The sequence below is a fragment of the Camarhynchus parvulus genome, unplaced genomic scaffold (assembly GCF_901933205.1).
Source record: "Camarhynchus parvulus unplaced genomic scaffold, STF_HiC, whole genome shotgun sequence".
NCBI classification, from domain to species: Eukaryota; Metazoa; Chordata; class Aves; order Passeriformes; family Thraupidae; genus Camarhynchus; species Camarhynchus parvulus.
This window is the reverse complement of record NW_022148347.1, coordinates 166,316-183,307: the sequence shown is the minus strand read 5'-3', so window position 1 is coordinate 183,307 and position 16,992 is coordinate 166,316. Positions and strand designations below refer to the sequence as shown.

Genomic DNA, 16,992 nt, shown 5'->3' with positions numbered 1-16,992 from the left:
AAAGGGTGAAAGGTGGGGAAAAGGGGGAAAATAAAAGGGAAAAAAGGGGGAATAAAGGGGGAAAATAAAGGAGGAAAAGGGAAAATAAAGGGGAAAATAAAGGGAAAAAAAGGGAAAAACGGGGAAATAAAGGGGGCGGAAGGGGAAGAAATAAAAGGGGAAAATAAAGGGGAAAAAGGGTAAAAAAGAGTGAAAATAAAAGGGAAAGAAGGGGAAAATAAAGGGGGGAAAGGGGGGGAATAAATAGGAAAAAAAAGGAAAAAAAAGGGAAATGAAGGGGGAATAAAGAGGGGAATCAGGGTGGAATGAATGGGGGTTGTTGGACACGTTCTGGAACATTCCGCAGGGAAAGAGGAAAATCTCTCACCCAGATCCGCATTTTCCCCTGAAAAGAGGAGAAAAAGGAGCAGATTGGGTCAGTCTGGGGGAGTTAAAGGCGAGTTCAGTTTTATCGGGGTATTCTGGGCTACTTTGTTCTACCCCCAAAAAATCAAATTGCACCCAAAAAAAAGTGAATTTCCACCCCAAAAAATCAATTTCCACCCAAAAAAATCGATTTCCACCCAAAAAAATCGATTTCCACCCAAAAAATCAATTTCCACCCCAAAAAAATCAATTTCCACCCAAAAAAATCGATTTCCACCCCACAAAAAATCGATTTCCACCCAAAAAAAATCGATTTCCACCCCAAAAAAATCGATTTGCACCCACAAAAATCAATTTCCACCCAAAAAAATCAATTTCCACCCCAAAAAAAATCAATTTCCACCCCAAAAAGCCAATTTGCACCCACCTGGCTCCATGGCGGCGCCGCTCCCAGCCAGGCTCGGCTCCGGCTCCCTCAGCCTGGGGCAAAAAAAGCCAGAATTGGGTCAGGGCTGCGTTTTCCTGGAAAATCTGGGAATTTGGGGAATATTCCAGCCCGGGGGAGGGAGGGCAAGGAAGGAGTTTCCCGATTTCTTTAGAATTTCCCAGTTTCCCCACAATATTTTGTGCCCATTTTGTGCCTATTTTTGTCCATTTTGTGCCTATTTTGGGCCTATTTTGGGCCTATTTTGTGCCCATTTTTTGTCCATTTTTGCCCAGAAAAGGTCCCTGGACTGTCCATAACTCTTTGTTTCTATTGTCTCCTGTGGTCTTAATCCAAATCGTCTGCATTATTATTACTCTAATTATATTATATTGTATTATATTATATTATATTATATTATATTATATTATATTTTATTATATTATATTATATTATATTATATTATATTATATTATATTTATTACATTATATTATATTATATTATATTACATTATATTACTTTATACTAGATTACATGATATTATACTAGATTACATTGCATTGCATTATATTGCACTGTATTACATTTTATTATATTACATTACATTTATTACATTCCATGACATGATATTACATTGCATTTTATTCTATTCTATTCTACTCTGTTCTATTCTTTTCTATTAATTATATTGTATTATATTACATTACATTACACTATATTACACTCTGTATTAATTTACTTATTTATTTATTTACTATGTACTTAGCCATATATTTACTCTATGCTGAGATATATATTTACAATACACTTAACCGTGAATCCCTGTTATACTGTATTATATTATATCACTATTTTTATGACGGTTTCATGGCTACCAAACGTATAAAATCGCGCACCCGGGCTCGGCGTTTCTCACCAACGCGATTCCCGGAGGCCCCGCGGGGCCCGGCCCGGATCGAGTTCCCAGCCCGGCCCGACGGCGCCTCCAGAACTCCCAGTTTTGGGAATCCTGCCCCAGATCCCCAAACCACCCCCAGATTTCGGTCAGCACTCACCCAGGGCAGGGTTTGGGGCGGGATTTTGGGGTTTTGGGCCGGGGTTTCGGGGCCCCGAGCCTCGGAGGAGCCAGCTGAGCGGAGCTGAGCCCAGTTCCTAAATGGAACTGGGCCCAGTTCCTAAATTTAACCGGGAGGAGGATCCCGAAATGGGCACGGAAGGAATTGGATCCTAAATGGGATCCTGAAAGGGATCTGGGCCTGCGGCAGGGGCGGCCCGGGACACTGGGAGACACTGGGGACACTGGGGAGCGCTGGGGGGGACACGGGGGACACTGGGGGGACGTTGGGACCCTCTGGGGGACACTGGGATGTCTTGGGGGACACTGGGATCCTTTTTGGGGGCACTGGGATGTTTTGGGGGTGACATTGGGAGGTTTCCTCCCCGAATCCCCCCTTTCCGTACAACCCCCACAGGGCACCGCCATGTTTCCAATGCCGGCCGCCATGTTGCCGTGCGGTACACGTCACTTCCGCTTCCGCCGGAAGCGCCGCTGCCTCTTTCCGCCCGCGCTGGCCTGAGGGGACGGACGGGCCCGGGCCGAGGCCTCCGCGCATCCGCCGCCATCCCGCGGATCCCGCCGCTCCCGCCGCGCCCCGCCGCCGCCATCCGCCGCCATGACGGAGCAGATGACCCTGCGCGGCACCCTGAAGGGCCACAACGGCTGGGTCACGCAGATCGCCACCACGCCGCAGTTCCCGGACATGATCCTGTCGGCCTCGCGCGGTGCGGGACCGTCCGGGACGGGGCTGGGGGGCGCCCCGAGGCAGCGGGACCGGTTAATGAGGGAGGATGAGGAAGGGCCAGTGGGCTCATGGGGGTCCCTGCTGGGTCTGGGGGCTCCTGCTGCGATCCTCTGGGTCTGGGGGTTTCTAGGGGTCCCTGCTGGGTCTGGGGGCTCCCTGAGGTGTCCCCAATGGGTCTGGGGGTCTCTCTGTGACCCCCTCCCCAGACAAGACCATCACCATGTGGAAGCTGACGCGTGACGAGGCCGTCATGGGCAGGGGGGCCCCAGGGTGACTGTGCTGGGTCTGGGGGCTCCCGGGGGTCCCAGGGGTGACCCCAATGGCTGTGTGACCCCCCCGTTGCCCCCTCCCCAGACAAGACCATCATCATGTGGAAGCTGACGCGTGACGAGACCAACTACGGCATCCCGCAGCGGGCGCTGCGCGGGCACTCGCACTTCGTCAGCGACGTGGTCATCTCGTCCGACGGGCAGTTCGCGCTCTCGGGCTCCTGGGACGGCACCCTGCGCCTCTGGGACCTCACCACGTCAGTCCCGGGGGGTTTCGGGCGGTTTGGGGTGAAATCCGGGGTTTTTGGGGTCAGGGCTGCTCGGGTGATCCCAGAATTGGGGTAAATCCTGGGTTTTGGGGTTTGGGCAGCTCATTGATCCCAGAATTGGGGTAAATCCTGGGTTTTGGGGTTTGGGCAGCTCATTGATCCCAGAATTGGGGTAAATCCTGGGTTTTGGGGTTTGGGCAGCTCAATGATCCCAGAATTGGGGTAAATCCTGGATTTTGGGGTTTGGGCAGCTCAGGTGATCCCAGAATTGGGGTAAATCCTGGGTTTTGGGGTTTGGGCAGCTCATTGATCCCAGAATTGGGGTAAATTTTGGGGTCTGGGCAGCTCAATGATCCCAGAATTGGGGTAAATCCTGGGAATTTAGGGTCTCAGCTGCTCAATGATCCCAGAATTGGGGTAAATCCCAGGATTTTGGGGTCTGGGCAGCTCAATGATCCCAGAATTGGGGTAAACGGCGATTTTTCGGGGGTTTTGCTGCTGGCCTCCCTCTCCCGATGATTACAGCTGAGTTCCCACCGATCCCCCCGGGGCTCTGAGGACAAGTCCTGCAATGATGATGGGAGAGGCCTGGGCCAGCAGCCCCGGGGGATGTTTTGGGGAGTTTTTGGGGATTTTTTTGGGGTGTGCATTGAGGGGATGCAGCTGGAAAAGGGACGGAATTTGTGGGGTCGGACTCCTGGAATCCCCAAATCTTCCCTGGAACCGCTTTGATCCAATTCCCACTGATCCCATCGAGTCAGTCATCCCACGGCTCTTTCACCCCAATTCCTGGCTGGGTTTCCCAGTTTTGGGGTATTTCACACCAATTCCTGGCTGGTTTTCCCATTTCATGGCCCTTTTTCCCATTTTATGGCTGTTTTTCCCATTTTTATGCCTGTTTCTCCCACTTTATGGCTGTTTCCCCCCAGTCCTGAGTCATTTTTCCAGTTTATGGATATTTCCCGAGTTCCTGGCTGTTTTCCCCATTTTTACAGCTGCTTTTCCCATTTTGCCGCCATTTCCCCCAATTCCTGGCCATTTTCCCCATTTTACAGCCATTTCCCCAATTCCTGGCCATTTTTCCCATTTTACAGCCATTTCCCCAATTCCTGGCCATTTTCCCCATTTTACAGCCATTTCCCCCAATTCCTGGCCGTTTTTCCCGTTTTCGCGGGGTTTTTTCCCGATTCCTGGCCGTTTTTCCCATTTTCACGGGGTTTTTTCCCGATTTCCGGCCGTTTCACCCCGAATCTCGCCCCTCAGGGGCACCACCACGCGGCGCTTCGTGGGGCACACCAAGGACGTGCTGAGCGTGGCCTTCTCCTCCGACAACCGGCAGATCGTGTCGGGCTCGCGGGACAAAACCATCAAGCTCTGGAACACGCTGGGCGTCTGCAAGTACACCGTGCAGGTGGGACGGGCGGGTAATTCTGTTTGTGGGGAGTTATGGGTTGGGGCAGTGGGGGTTTGGGTTGTGGGGGTCAGTTATGGGGATTTGGGGTCAGTTATGGGGGTTTGGGGTCAGTTATGGGGGTTTGGGGTCAGTTATGGGGGTTTGGGGTCAGTTATGGGGGGTTTGGGGTCAGTTCTGGGCATTTGGGTCATTTATGGGGATTTGGGGTCAGTTCTGGGGGGTTGGGTCAGTTTGGGGATTTGGGGTTATTTCAGTTGGGTTTGGGGTCATTTATGGGGATATCCTCACCTGTCTCACCTGTCCCACCTGTCCCTCACCTGTCCCACCTGTCCCTCACCTGTCCCTCACCTGTCCCACCTGTCCCTCACCTGTCCCTCACCTGTCACCTGTCCCACCTGTCTCACCTGTCCCACCTGTCCCTCACCTGTCCCACCTGTCCCTCACCTGTCCCTCACCTGTCTCACCTGTCCCTCACCTGTCCCACCTGTCCCTCACCTGTCCCTCACCTGTCCCACCTGTCCCTCACCTGTCTCACCTGTCCCTCACCTGTCCCACCTGTCCCTCACCCGTCTCTCACCTGTCCCACCTGTCCCTCACCTGTCTCACCTGTCCCACTGTGGGGCTGAGACCACTCGAGCTGGGTTTCAAGCCCGTCCTTCCCCAACAGCAGCAACCCCATCATCGTCTCCTGCGGCTGGGACAAGCTGGTCAAGGTGAGACCCCTTCCCCCAGGTGAGACCCCTCCCCCCAGGTGAGACCCCCCCGACTGGGGACACCTGGGCCTGACCCACCTGTCCCCCCAGGTGTGGAACCTGGCCAACTGCAAGCTGAAGACGAACCACATCGGGCACACGGGGTACCTGAACACGGTCACCGTGTCACCTGACGGGTCCCTGTGCGCCTCCGGGGGCAAGGTAGGGCTGGGACACACCTGGGGACACACCTGGGACACACCTGGGACATGGGGACACACCTGGGACATACCTGGGGACAGTCAGGGACACACCTGGGGACACACCTGGGGACACCTGGGGACACACCTGGGACATGGGGACACGCCTGGGGACACACCTGAACACGGTCATCGTGTCACCTGACGGGTCCCTGTGCGCCTCCGGGGGCAAGGTAGGGCTGGGACACACCTGGGGACACACCTGGGACACACCTGGGGACAGGTGACACACCTGGGGACACACCTGGGACAGTTAGGGTTACCTGGGGACACCTGGGGATAGTCAGGGACACACCTGGGGACACACCTGGGACATGGGGACACACCTGGGGACACACTTGGGACAGTTAGGGTTACCTGGGGACACACCTGGGGACACACCTGGGACACACCTGGGACAGTTAGGGTTACCTGGGGACACCTGGGGACAGTCAGGGACACACCTGGGGACACACCTGGGACACACCTGGGACATGGGGACACACCTGGGGACACCTGGGGACAGTCAGGGACACACCTGGGCCACACCTGGGGCACACGTGGAGGTGTCTGTGGTGCCCCCCGTGCCCCCCCCAGGACGGGCAGGCCATGCTGTGGGACCTGAACGAGGGCAAGCACCTGTACACGCTGGACGGCGGCGACGTGATCAACGCGCTGTGCTTCAGCCCCAACCGCTACTGGCTGTGCGCGGCCACGGGGCCCAGCATCAAAATATGGGTAAAAACGGGCAAAAATGGGCAAAAATGGCATTTATGGGATTGGGGTAATGGGGTAATGGTACTGGCTGTGCGCGGCCACGGGGCCCAGCATCAAAATATGGGTAAAAACAGGGAAAAATGGGGAAAATGGGCAAAAATGGGGGGAAATGGGTAAAAATGGCATTTGTGGGATTTGTGGCATTTATGGGATTGGGATCGCTCTGTGTGCTGTGATGAAACACTGAAATGCCTCCGACCGCTCCGTGGGGAAACCCAGAGGCTGTTTCTGAGCCACCTGGGCTGGGGGATCCAGGTGGATCCAGGTAGGATCAGGGCAGGATCCAGGTGGGATCAGGGCAGGATCCAGGTGGGATCAGGGCAGGATCCAGGTGGATCCAGGTGGGATCAGGGCAGGATCCAGGTGGGATCAGGGCAGGATCCAGGTGGATCAGGGCGGTCCAGGTGGGATCAGGGCAGGATCCAGGTAGGATCAGGGTAGGATCCAGGTGGATCCAGGTGGGATCCAGGTGGGATCAGGGCAGGATCCAGGTGGACCCAGGTGGGATCCAGCCCGTTCTCACCTGCGTGGCCCCGCAGGACCTGGAGGGGAAGATCATCGTGGACGAGCTGAAGCAGGAGGTGATCAGCACCAGCAGCAAAGCGGAGCCGCCCCAGTGCACCTCGCTGGCCTGGTCTGCCGACGGGCAGGTGAGACACCTGGGCAGGGGGCACTCACCTGGGCACCCTCACCTGGGCAGGGGGCACTCACCTGGGCAGGGGGGCATTCACCTGGGCAGGGGGCACTCACCTGGGCAGGGGGGCATTTACCTGGGCACCCTCACCTGGGCAGGGGGCACTCACCTGGGCACCCTCACCTGGGGACCTGGGGCTGAGGTCAGGGTGACCCAAGTGACCCCGGGTGACCCCTGGGTGACCCCTGGATGACCCTTAAATGACCTCTGTCCTTGTCCCCAGACTCTCTTCGCCGGCTACACCGACAACCTGGTGCGGGTGTGGCAGGTGACCATCGGCACGCGCTGAGCCCCAATCCGGCCGTTTTTCACCCCAGAAATGTCAATAAACGGCGATTTTTGGAGCTGGAGTCGCTGCGTGTCCCTGCTGGGATTTTGGGGAAAAAAATCTCGGGAAGGGGGAAAAGCTGCTGACGTCACTGGGGTGGGATTTGGGACTGTTCCTCGGGAAATTAATTAAAAAACAAAAAACCCAAATTAATAAAAAAAGCCCCAAAATTGGTCTGTGTAAGACATGAGGAACCTAAATTAATTAAAAAACCCCAAATTAAAGTAAATAATTGCTAGATATTAAACTAATTTCTAATAGTAAATAACTGCTGGATATTAATTTTTAAAGTAAATAATTGCTAAATATTAATTTTAAAAAGTACACAACTGCTAGATATTAATTTTAAAAAGTAAATAATTGCTAAATATTAATTTTTAATAGTAAATAACTGCTAAATATTAATTTATAAAAGTAAATAATTGCTAGATATTAATTTTTAAAAGTAAATAACTGCCTTTGGTACAACTTCTTTATTCTTTATTATTGACAAGTCATAAAACTAAAATCTCCATTTAATTCTCATTTTTTTAGCCAAAAATATCCCGAACGAGCTCTGTAACGCCAACAAGGAAATTTCCCAAATCCACCAAAATTCAGGGAAAAACGTGAGGGGAGGGGGAGCTCCTGGGTGGGAAAGGATCCGGCTGGAAATTTTAAAAAACGGGAGAAAAAAATAAAAATAAAAATTAAAATAAATTATTCCCAACCCGGGGAGCTCCAGAGCTGCGGGGTGGGAACCCCGTAAAGTGCCAGAGGGGAGAGGAAAATCCAAAAATCTGGGATTTTCCCCCAAAAAATGGCAAAGAAAGGGAAAGGGAGGAGCAAAACAGCAGGGGGAGAACGGGAACGGGGCTGGGGCTGAATCCCAAAAAATCCAGGCACCGAAAAATGCGGATTTTGGGAAAGGAGGGAGGCTCCAATCTGACAGGATTTGGTCCCAAATGTGGAAAATTCCCGGAGAGGGCCCAAAATTGAACTGGGGGAGGGGGGAGCAGCTCCCAGCACCAGGAACTGAACCGGGACCAGAACTGGAACCAGTCGCCTCTGAAAGGGAGGATTCTGCTCGATTTTAACCCAAAACCGGCTCCAAAGGGGCGGATTCTGCTCGATTTTAACCCAAAACAGTTCCAGAGGAGCACGGGCAGATTCTGCACGAATTTAACCCAAAAACGGCTCCAAAGGGGCGGATTCTGCCCCATTTTAACCCAAAACGGCTCCAGAGGGGCAGGGGCGGATTCTGCTCGATTTTAACCCAAAAATGGCTCCGAAAGAGCGGATCCTGTCCAATTTTCACCCAAACCAGTTCCAAAGAGGAGGATCTTGCCCCATTTTAACTCAAAACCAGTTCCAAAGGGGCAAACACAAAACCAGTTCCAAAGGGGCAGATCTTGCCCCATTTTAACCCAAAACCGGCTCCGAAGGGGCGGATCCTGCCCCATTAATCCCAAAACCAGTTTGAAAGGCGCAGATCCTGCCCCATTTTAACCCAAAACCGGTTCCAAACTGGATCCTGCCCCATTTTAACCCAAAACCGGTTCCAAACTGGATCCTGCCCCATTTTAACCCAAAACCGGTTCCAAACTGGATCCTGCCCCATTTCAACCCAAACTCGGTTCTAAAGTGGCGGATCCTCCCCATTTTAACCCAAAACCCAATTCCATGGAACTTCCCCACCCTGAGCTGACCCAGCTCCGTGGCGGGAGGAGGACGAGGAGGATGAAGAAGAGAAGGAAAACGAAGAACCTCAAGAACCTCATGACCCAAACACCCGCGCCGCCCCGAGTCCATCACCCCTTTTGGAGGAAGGATTTTCAGGCCTTTGACAGGAAATTTCGAGTCCATCTCCCCGATCAGGCGCAGATCTCGGTGCGGGCGCCGCGGGCCAGCACGCGGAAGGAGGGGGGAGCATGGAGAGAAGCAAGAAGATGAACCTCAAGAACCTCAGGACCCAAACACCTGCGCCGCCCCGAGTCCGTCCCCCCTTCCTGAGCCCCCATCAGGTGCAGATCTTGATGCGGGTGCCGCGGGCCAGCACGCGGAAGAAGGGGAAGACGCGCTGGCGGCAGCAGCAGATGTGGAAGGTGTGGATGTGGCTCATGCTCTCGGCGTTGTAGAAGCACAGCTGGCCGCGCTCGTAGTCCAGGTAGACCCCGAATCTCCTCGGCTGCTCCGCGGGCACCAGCGCCGTCTGCTCCGTGGCCGTCAGCGCCTGGTACTTCTTGCCCGAGGTGCCCAGGGCCCAGATCTCGCGCTTGAGCGGCGCCGCGGGGCCGCTCTGGGCGCTCTGGGGCCGGCCCCGGGCGCTCGCTGCGGCGCCCACGGCCCAGCCCCGGCGCCCGCCCACCTCCACCTCCCAGTAGTGGCGGCCGCCGGTGAAGCCGGGCGAGCCCAGCACGCACAGGTCACCGCTGCCGGTGCCGCCGTCCGGGCGCGGCTGCCGGGCGCCGTCCCGGGCTCCGCGCCCGCTCGGACAGACGGACGCTGCGCCGGTCCAGGGACAGGCTGAGCCGCGGGTGCGCGGTCGAGGGGTCCAGGGTGACGTCGGCTGCGGGGGTGGGCAGGGGGTTGGGGGGGTTGGGGGTTTGCAGAAAGATTTCCAGCCCTTGAACACTGAATTTCCACTCTTTCAGCCTCCAATTTCCTGACTTTTCACCAAATTTCCACCCCTTCAACTTCCAAATTTTCCTCCCTTTAACCCCCAATTTCCAATTCCTAATTCCCACCCTTTTCACCCCAATTTCCAATCCCTTCAATCCCCAATCTCCAATCCCGATTTCCAGCCTTTTCACCCCAATTCTCACCCCTTTAACCCCAAATTTCCACTCCTTTAAATGACAAATTCTCCCCTCTGCAACCCTCAATTCCAACTCTTTAAACCCCCCAATTTTCACCCCTTTAACCCCAAATTTTCACTCCTTCAACTTCAAGTCTTCCCCTCTCCAGCCCTCAACTCCAACCCCTTTAAACCCCCAGTTTTCACTCTTTTAACCCCAAAATTTCCCCTTCTTTCCCCTCACCTTGGGGCACTTTGTTGAAGACCTTTTCCATCTTCCTCATCACCACGTCCTGCAGGAAACAATTCCTGAACTTCCTCCCCACGTCCACCGGGATCATCTCGGGCTCCTGGAATTTCATGTTCTCACACCTGAAAAATGGGGAAAAAACGGCAGAAATTGGGGTTCAGCTGCTCCAAGGTGTCCTCTGGGCCTTTCTGCTGCCCCAAAAATCCCAAACCAGCCCCAAAATCCTTCCTGCTGCCCCAAATATCCCAAACCAGCCCCAAAACCCCTCCTGGGCATGGGGACTCACCTGATGAAGGTGCCTTTGATGTCCTGGCAGGTGACAAACAGAGAGGGGAAAAGAAAAAAGTGAAAATTTTAATGATTAATTAAATTTAATTTTAATGGTCCTGTGGGACTCCAGTCAGGGAATTCACCTGTGGAGACCTCGAAGAGTCCAAGGCACGGAATAAAAATAAAAACCCTCAATTCCAATTCTCCTTTTTTCCCCCAAAAAGGGCTGGAAGGAGCCCCAGAGCCCTGGAGCTGCTGGAGCCCACCCCAGACCCCAGTCCCAGTTTCCCACCCCTCAATCCCAGTTCCCCCAGTCTCCCAGACCCCATAGTCCCAGTTCCCCCAGACCCCAATCCCAGTCTCCCCAGTTCCCAATCCCAGTTCCCCCAGTTTATCCCAGTTTCCCCAGTTCCCCCAGTTTATCCCAGTTCCCCCAGTCCCAGTTTATCCCAGTTCCCCCAGTTTATCCCAGTTCCCCCAGTAACCCCAGTTTATCCCAGTTCCCCCAGTTTATCCCAGTTCCCCCAGTTTATCCCAGTCTCCCCAGTATCCCCAGTCTCCCCAGTTCCCCCAGTTTATCCCAATTCTCCCAGTTCCCCCAGTTTATCCCAGTATCCCCAGTTCCCCCAGTATCCCCACTATCCCCAGTTTATCCCAGTAGCCCCAGTTCCCCCAGTATCCCCAGTTCCCCCAGTTTATCCCAGTTTATCCCAGTCTCCCCAGTTTATTCCAGTCTCCCCAGTCTCCCCAGTTCCCCCAGTTTATCCCAGTTCCCCCAGACCCAAATCCCAGTTCCCCCAGTTTATCCCAGTCTCCCCAGTTTATCCCAGTATCCCAGTATCCCCAGTTCCCCCAGTTTATCCCAGTATCCCCAGTTCTCTCAGTTCCCCCAGTTTATCCCAGTCTCCCCAGTATCCCCAGTTCCCCCAGTTTCCCCAGTTTCCCCAGACCCCAATCCCAGTTCCCCCAGTATCCCCAGTTCTCCCAGTTCCCCCAGTATCCCCACTATCCCCAGTTTATCCCAGTTCCCCCAGTATCCCCACTATCCCCAGTTCCCCCAGTCTCCCCAGTTCCCCCAGTTTATCCCAGTATCCCCAGTTCCCCCAGTATCCCCAGTTCCCCCAGTATCCCCAGTTCCCCCAGACCCCAATCCCAGTTCCCCCAGTTTATCCCAGTCTCCCCACTATCCCCAGTTCCCCCAGTCTCCCCAGTTCCCCCAGTTTATCCCAATTCTCCCAGTTCCCCCAGTTTATCCCAGTATCCCCAGTTCCCCCAGTTCCCCCAGTTTATCCCAGTTCCCCCAGTTTATCCCAATTCTCCCAGTTCCCCCAGTATCCCCACTATCCCCAGTTCCCCCAGTATCCCCAGTTCCCCCAGTTTATCCCAGTTTATCCCAGTTCCCCCAGTTCCCCCAGTCTCCCCAGTTCCCCCAGTTTATCCCAGTCTCCCCAGTTTATCCCAGTCTCCCCAGTATCCCCAGTTCCCCCAGTTTCCCCAGACCCCAATCCCAGTTCCCCCAGTCTCCCCAGTTCCCCCAGTTTATCCCAGTATCCCCAATTTATCCCAGTTCCCCCAGTTCCCCCAGTCTCCCCAGTTTATCCCAGTCTCCCCAGTATCCCCAGTATCCCCAGTTCCCCCAGTCTCCCCAGTTCCCCCAGTTTATCCCAGTATCCCCAGTTCCCCCAGTATCCCCAGTTCCCCCAGTTCCCCCAGTTCTCCCAGTTCCCCCCACCTTGAGCAGCTGCAGCCCGTCCTGCCTGCCCGCAGCCTCGGCCTCGCCGATGAGGCGCTGCAGCGCGGCCGCGCGCTCCTGCAGGGCGCTCAGGTTGCGCTGCTGCCGCGCCTGCAGCGCCTGGTGCCGCTCCTGCAGCTGCCGCAGCAGCAGCAGCTGCTCCCCGGCCAGGAAGCGCTGCAGCTCCTCGAAATCGGCCTCGAGCTCCTGCACCTCGGCCTGCATCTGCTCCTGCGGGCAGCGAGGCGGCGCTCAGTGGGGAGGTTTGGGTTGGGGCGCTGATTTCCAGCCTTTTCACACCAAATTTGTGTTGGAGTGCTGATTTCCAGCCTTTTCACACCAAATTTGTGTTGGAGCGCTGATTTCCAGCCTTTTACCACCAAAATTCCGCTCCTTCAATAACCAAATTTCCACTCCTTCAATAACAATTTCCATCTCTTTCACACCAAATTTGTGTTGGAGCAACGATTTCCAGCCTTTTACCACCAAAATTCCGCTCCTTCAGTAACAATTTCCAGCCTTTTCACACCAAATTTCTGCCTTGGAGCAACGATTTCCAGGCTTGGAGTGCTGATTTCCAGCCTTTTCACACCAAAATTCCGCCTTGGAGCGCTGATTTCCAGCCTTTTCACACCAAAATTCCGCTCCTTCAATAACAATTTCCAGCCTTTTCACACCAAATTTGTGTCGGAGCAACGATTTCCAGCAAATTTCTGCTCCTTCAATAACAATTTCCATCTCTTTTACACCAAATTTCTGCTCCTTCAGTAACAATTTCCAGCCTTTTCACACCAAATTTCCGCTCCTTCAATAACAATTTCCAGCAAATTTCTGCTCCTTCAATAACAATTTCCATCTCTTTCACACCAAATTTGTGTTGGAGCAATGATTTCCACGGTTGGAGCGCTGATTTCCAGCCTTTTCACACCAAATTTCTGCTCCTTCAGTAACAATTTCCATCTCTTTCCCACCAAATTTCTGCTCCTTCAGTAACAATTTCCAGCCTTTTCACACCAAATTTCTGCGTTGGAGCGACGATTTCCAGCAAATTTCCACTCCTTCGAGCCCCAATTTCCTGCCTTTTAACCCCAATTCTCCCCTCCTCAACCCCAGAGAAAACACTCTGGGCTGGACACTTCAGACAGGAATTAGTAATTCAGACAGGAATTAATAATTCAGACAGTAATTAATAATTCAGACAGGAATTAATAATTCAGACAGGAATTAATAATTCTGACTCGGGTGTTTATAATTGTTTATCAGCCAAACAGCCTCACTATCACAAATTCTGCAGATTTTTCATTAAAAAGCACAAAATAGCCAATTATCTCTCGGTACAAGGGATTTTAAGGCCAAACTATCCAATTAAGAAACGACACCTAAATTAATTTCCCTTTTTAACCCAAAAATGGATCACTCAAAGTCAGCAGTGTGGACTTTTCTGTCCAATTATAAAATATCCCCCAAACCCATGGAGAAAAAGGAAGAAAAAGGTAAAAAAGAACAATCTGGCTCCATCCTAAACCCTCCACCACGCCTCAGATTTATTTCTATATCCTAAATTTATTTCTAAAAAAAATATTTAAAAATTTTAAAAAAATTATTAAAAAATCTAAAATAAATTATTCCTAAAAATATTCTAAAAACCCCAAACTCTGAATTTTTGATGCTGCACATTTTTAACCAACTCCACGCCCATAATCCCAGCGCCATTAATCAAGTTGGGAAAGGGATAAAATGGGGCAGAAATGGGATCTGAGTGCTCTGGGATTGTGTTTTGGGTTGGGAAGGGATAAAAAGGGGCAGAAATGGGATCTGAGTGCTCTGGGATTGTGTTTTGGGTTGGGAAGGGATAAAATGGGGCAGAAAATGGGATTTGAGTGCTCTGGGACTGTTTTTTTGGGGCTGGAAAGGGATAAAAAGAGGCAGAAATGGGATTTGAGTGCCCTGGGATTGTGTTTTGGGCTGGAAAGGTATAAAAAGGAGCAGAAAAGGGGATTTTAATGCCCTGGCACTGGTTGGGAAGGGATAAAATGGGGCAGAAAAGGGGATTTGAGTGCGCTGGGACTGTTTTTGGGGCTGGAAAGGGATAAAAGGATAAAACGGGGCAGAAATGGGATCTGAGCGCCCCGCACTGTGTTTTGGGCTGGAAAGGGATAAAAAGGAGCAGAAAAGGGGATTTTAATGCCCTGGCACTGGCTGGAAAGGGATAAAACGGGGCAGAAATGGGATCTGAGCGCCCCGCACGCTGCTTTGGGGCTGGAAAGGGATAAAAGGATAAAACGGGGCAGAAATGGGATTTTAATGCCCTGGCACTGGCTGGAAAGGGATAAAAGGGGTCAGAAATGGGATCTGAGCGCCCCGCACGCTGCTTTGGGGCTGGGACGCGGTGGAGCCGCGCGGAGCTCACCCTGAGCAGGGAGATTTTCTCCTCCTCGCTGCATTTCTGCCTCAGCACGGCCTCCAGCTGCCTCCGCAGCGGCTCCAGGTGGCTCTGCAGCTTGCTCTGAGGGAGGGGAGGGCTCAGATCCGGGCATTCCGCTCCCCAGAAAAACCCCAAATCCCCCCAAATCCCCCCAAATCCCCCTGACCCTGCCGTCCCGCAGCACCTTGCCTAAAACCCCCAAACAAAATCCCCCAAACTCCCCCCAAAAACACCCCCAAAAACCTCCCCAAAACCACCCCCAAAAACCTCCCCAAAACCACCCCCAAAACCTCCCCAAAACAGCCCCAAAACCTCCCCAAAACAGCCCCAAAACCACCCCAAACCACAAAAAAAACCACAACCCCCAAACCCCTAAAATCCCTCTAAACTCCCCCAAAAACCTAAAATTCCCCTTTCACCTCGCACTCGTGCAGCGCCTCGTCGAGCGGCACCGCGCCTGGAACCCCCAAACCGAGCCCCCCAAAAAACCCCAAAAAACCTACAATTGCCCCAAATTTCTCTTTCCCACACCTTGCATCCTGCAGCGCCTCGTCGAGCGGCAGCGCTGCGCTGTTTGTGCACCGTGCCTCCCTGCACACCACCCAAACCCCAAACAAACCCCATTAAACCCCAAACAAACCCCATTAAACCCCAAACACCCCATTAAACCCCATTAAACCCCATTAAATCCCCGGTACCTTGCACTCCTGCAGCGCCTCGTCGAGCGGCAGCACGCTGTGCTGCGCTGTTTGTGCACCGTGCCTCCCTGCACACCACCCAAACCCCAAACAAACCTCATTAAACCCCAAACAAACCCCAAACAAACCCTATAAAACCCCATTAAATCCCCGCACCTTGCACTCCTGCAGCGCCTCGTCGAGCGGCAGCACGCTGTGCTGCCGGTGCCCGCGCGCCTCGCGGCACACCACGCAGATGGGCGCCAGGTCCTGCTCGCAGAAGAGCTTGAGGGGCTCGCGGTGCGCGGGGCAGAGCTCGGGGGGCCCGCCGGGCGCGGGGCCGGCCGCGGGGCCCGGCTGCAGCTGCCGGATGATGTGCACCATGTTGGCCAGCTGCAGGTTGGGCCGGAAGCTGCGCTGCGAGAAGGATTTGCGGCACTGCGGGCAGGTGAAGGCGGCGGGGCCTTCCTCGCCATCGTCCTCATCCTCCTCCTCGTCATCCTCCTCGTCCTCCGCCTCCTCCTCCTCCTCCTCCACGTCCTCCTCCATCACGTCCTCGTCGTAGCCCAAGTACAGCCCGCTCCCCTCCGCGCCCTCGGCCCAGGCCGCGCCGCCTTCTTCCTCCTCATCCTCCTCCTCATCCTCAGCCGGGTCTCCCCACAGCTCGCCTTCCTCCTCCTCGTCCTCCTCCTCCTCCTCCTCCCACATATCATCGTCTTCCTCCTCCTCCACGCCGTCCTCCTCCTCCTCCTCCTCCTCCTGCTCTACGTCCAGCTCGTCTTCCTCCAGCTCTTCCTCCTCCTCTTCCTCCTCCTCCTCCTCTTCCTCCTCCTCGCGCTCGGGGCGCTCCGGGCCGGGCTCGGCTCCGCCGCCCCCGCGGGCCCACAGTCGGGAGATGCAGCCGCGGCAGAAGTTGTGCCCGCAGCCGATGGACACCGGGTCGGCGAAGTAATCGAGGCAGATGGCGCAGATCGCCTCCTCCTGCAGCGTCTCCACCGGGTCCGGCCGCAGGGAACCGGGGCCGCCCAGCGCCAGCGGCGCCGCCATGCCCGGGGGGCGCCTTCCTCCCTCTCCTCCTCTTCTTCCTCCTCTTCTTCCTCCTCTTCCTCCCGATTCAGCCCCCCCGGCCCGGGCCAGGCCCCGCTAGGCCTCACCGGACCCCGCTAGGCCTCACCGGGCCCCGCTAGGCCTCACCGGGCCCCGCTAGGCCTCACCGGGCCTCCTCACCGGGCCTCGCCGCCGCGGTGCCCCCGCGCTCTCACGGTGCTGGAGGAGCCGCTCGGTGCCCGCTCGGTGCTCGCTGGGTCCTGCTCGGTTCCTCCCGGTTCTTCCCGGTTCCCTCCGGTTCCTCCCGGGCCGCGCTCGCCCGGCGGCGGCTCCGCCACAGACGGGAAAGGCCGCGGAACTTCCGCCTTCCGGTTGAGACACCACCCCTTCCCGCCTAATGGGACAGGAAGTGGCTCCGGTTGCCGAGCAACGCCGGAATTTTAGGCCGTGCCGCTTCCGCTTGTGTTTGTCTACCCACGCGACTCGTTGGTCTTGGAGGACTGGAGCGGCGGGGCGGGGTTGAGGGCGGAGTCGGGGGCG

At 54.6% G+C, this 16,992-nt stretch overlaps 2 protein-coding genes across 2 annotated transcripts; one reads left to right on the top strand and one right to left on the bottom strand.

The window, feature by feature from the left end:
- Positions 1-2,377: 2,377 nt before the first annotated feature.
- Positions 2,378-7,297, top strand: RACK1 (receptor for activated C kinase 1). The gene is made up of 8 exons (XM_030970308.1): positions 2,378-2,573; positions 2,948-3,119; positions 4,395-4,555; positions 5,173-5,258; positions 5,349-5,459; positions 6,074-6,214; positions 6,793-6,903; positions 7,171-7,297. The coding sequence occupies exons 1-8, from the start codon at positions 2,465-2,467 to the stop codon at positions 7,234-7,236; spliced, it is 957 nt and encodes a 318-aa protein (XP_030826168.1). The 5' UTR covers positions 2,378-2,464; the 3' UTR covers positions 7,237-7,297.
- A 527-nt stretch (positions 7,298-7,824) lies between these two features.
- On the bottom strand, positions 7,825-16,812 carry LOC115916575 (E3 ubiquitin-protein ligase TRIM41-like). The gene is given in 7 exon segments (XM_030970302.1): positions 7,825-9,739; positions 9,741-9,823; positions 10,296-10,423; positions 10,588-10,610; positions 12,304-12,534; positions 14,714-14,809; positions 15,583-16,812. Coding segments are annotated over 7 exon segments (1,896 nt in total). The 5' UTR covers positions 16,453-16,812; the 3' UTR covers positions 7,825-9,274.
- Positions 16,813-16,992: the final 180 nt, after the last annotated feature.

Excerpts from the sequence above, each read along its gene's own strand:
- RACK1 (XM_030970308.1), top strand. The coding sequence starts at position 2,465 with ATGACGGAGCAGATGACCCTGCGCGGCACCCTGAAGGGCCACAACGGC. Across the intron at positions 2,574-2,947 it reads GATCCTGTCGGCCTCGCGCG|ACAAGACCATCATCATGTGG; the intron begins GTGCGGGACCGT and ends CCCCCTCCCCAG. Across the intron at positions 3,120-4,394 it reads CGCCTCTGGGACCTCACCAC|GGGCACCACCACGCGGCGCT; the intron begins GTCAGTCCCGGG and ends CTCGCCCCTCAG.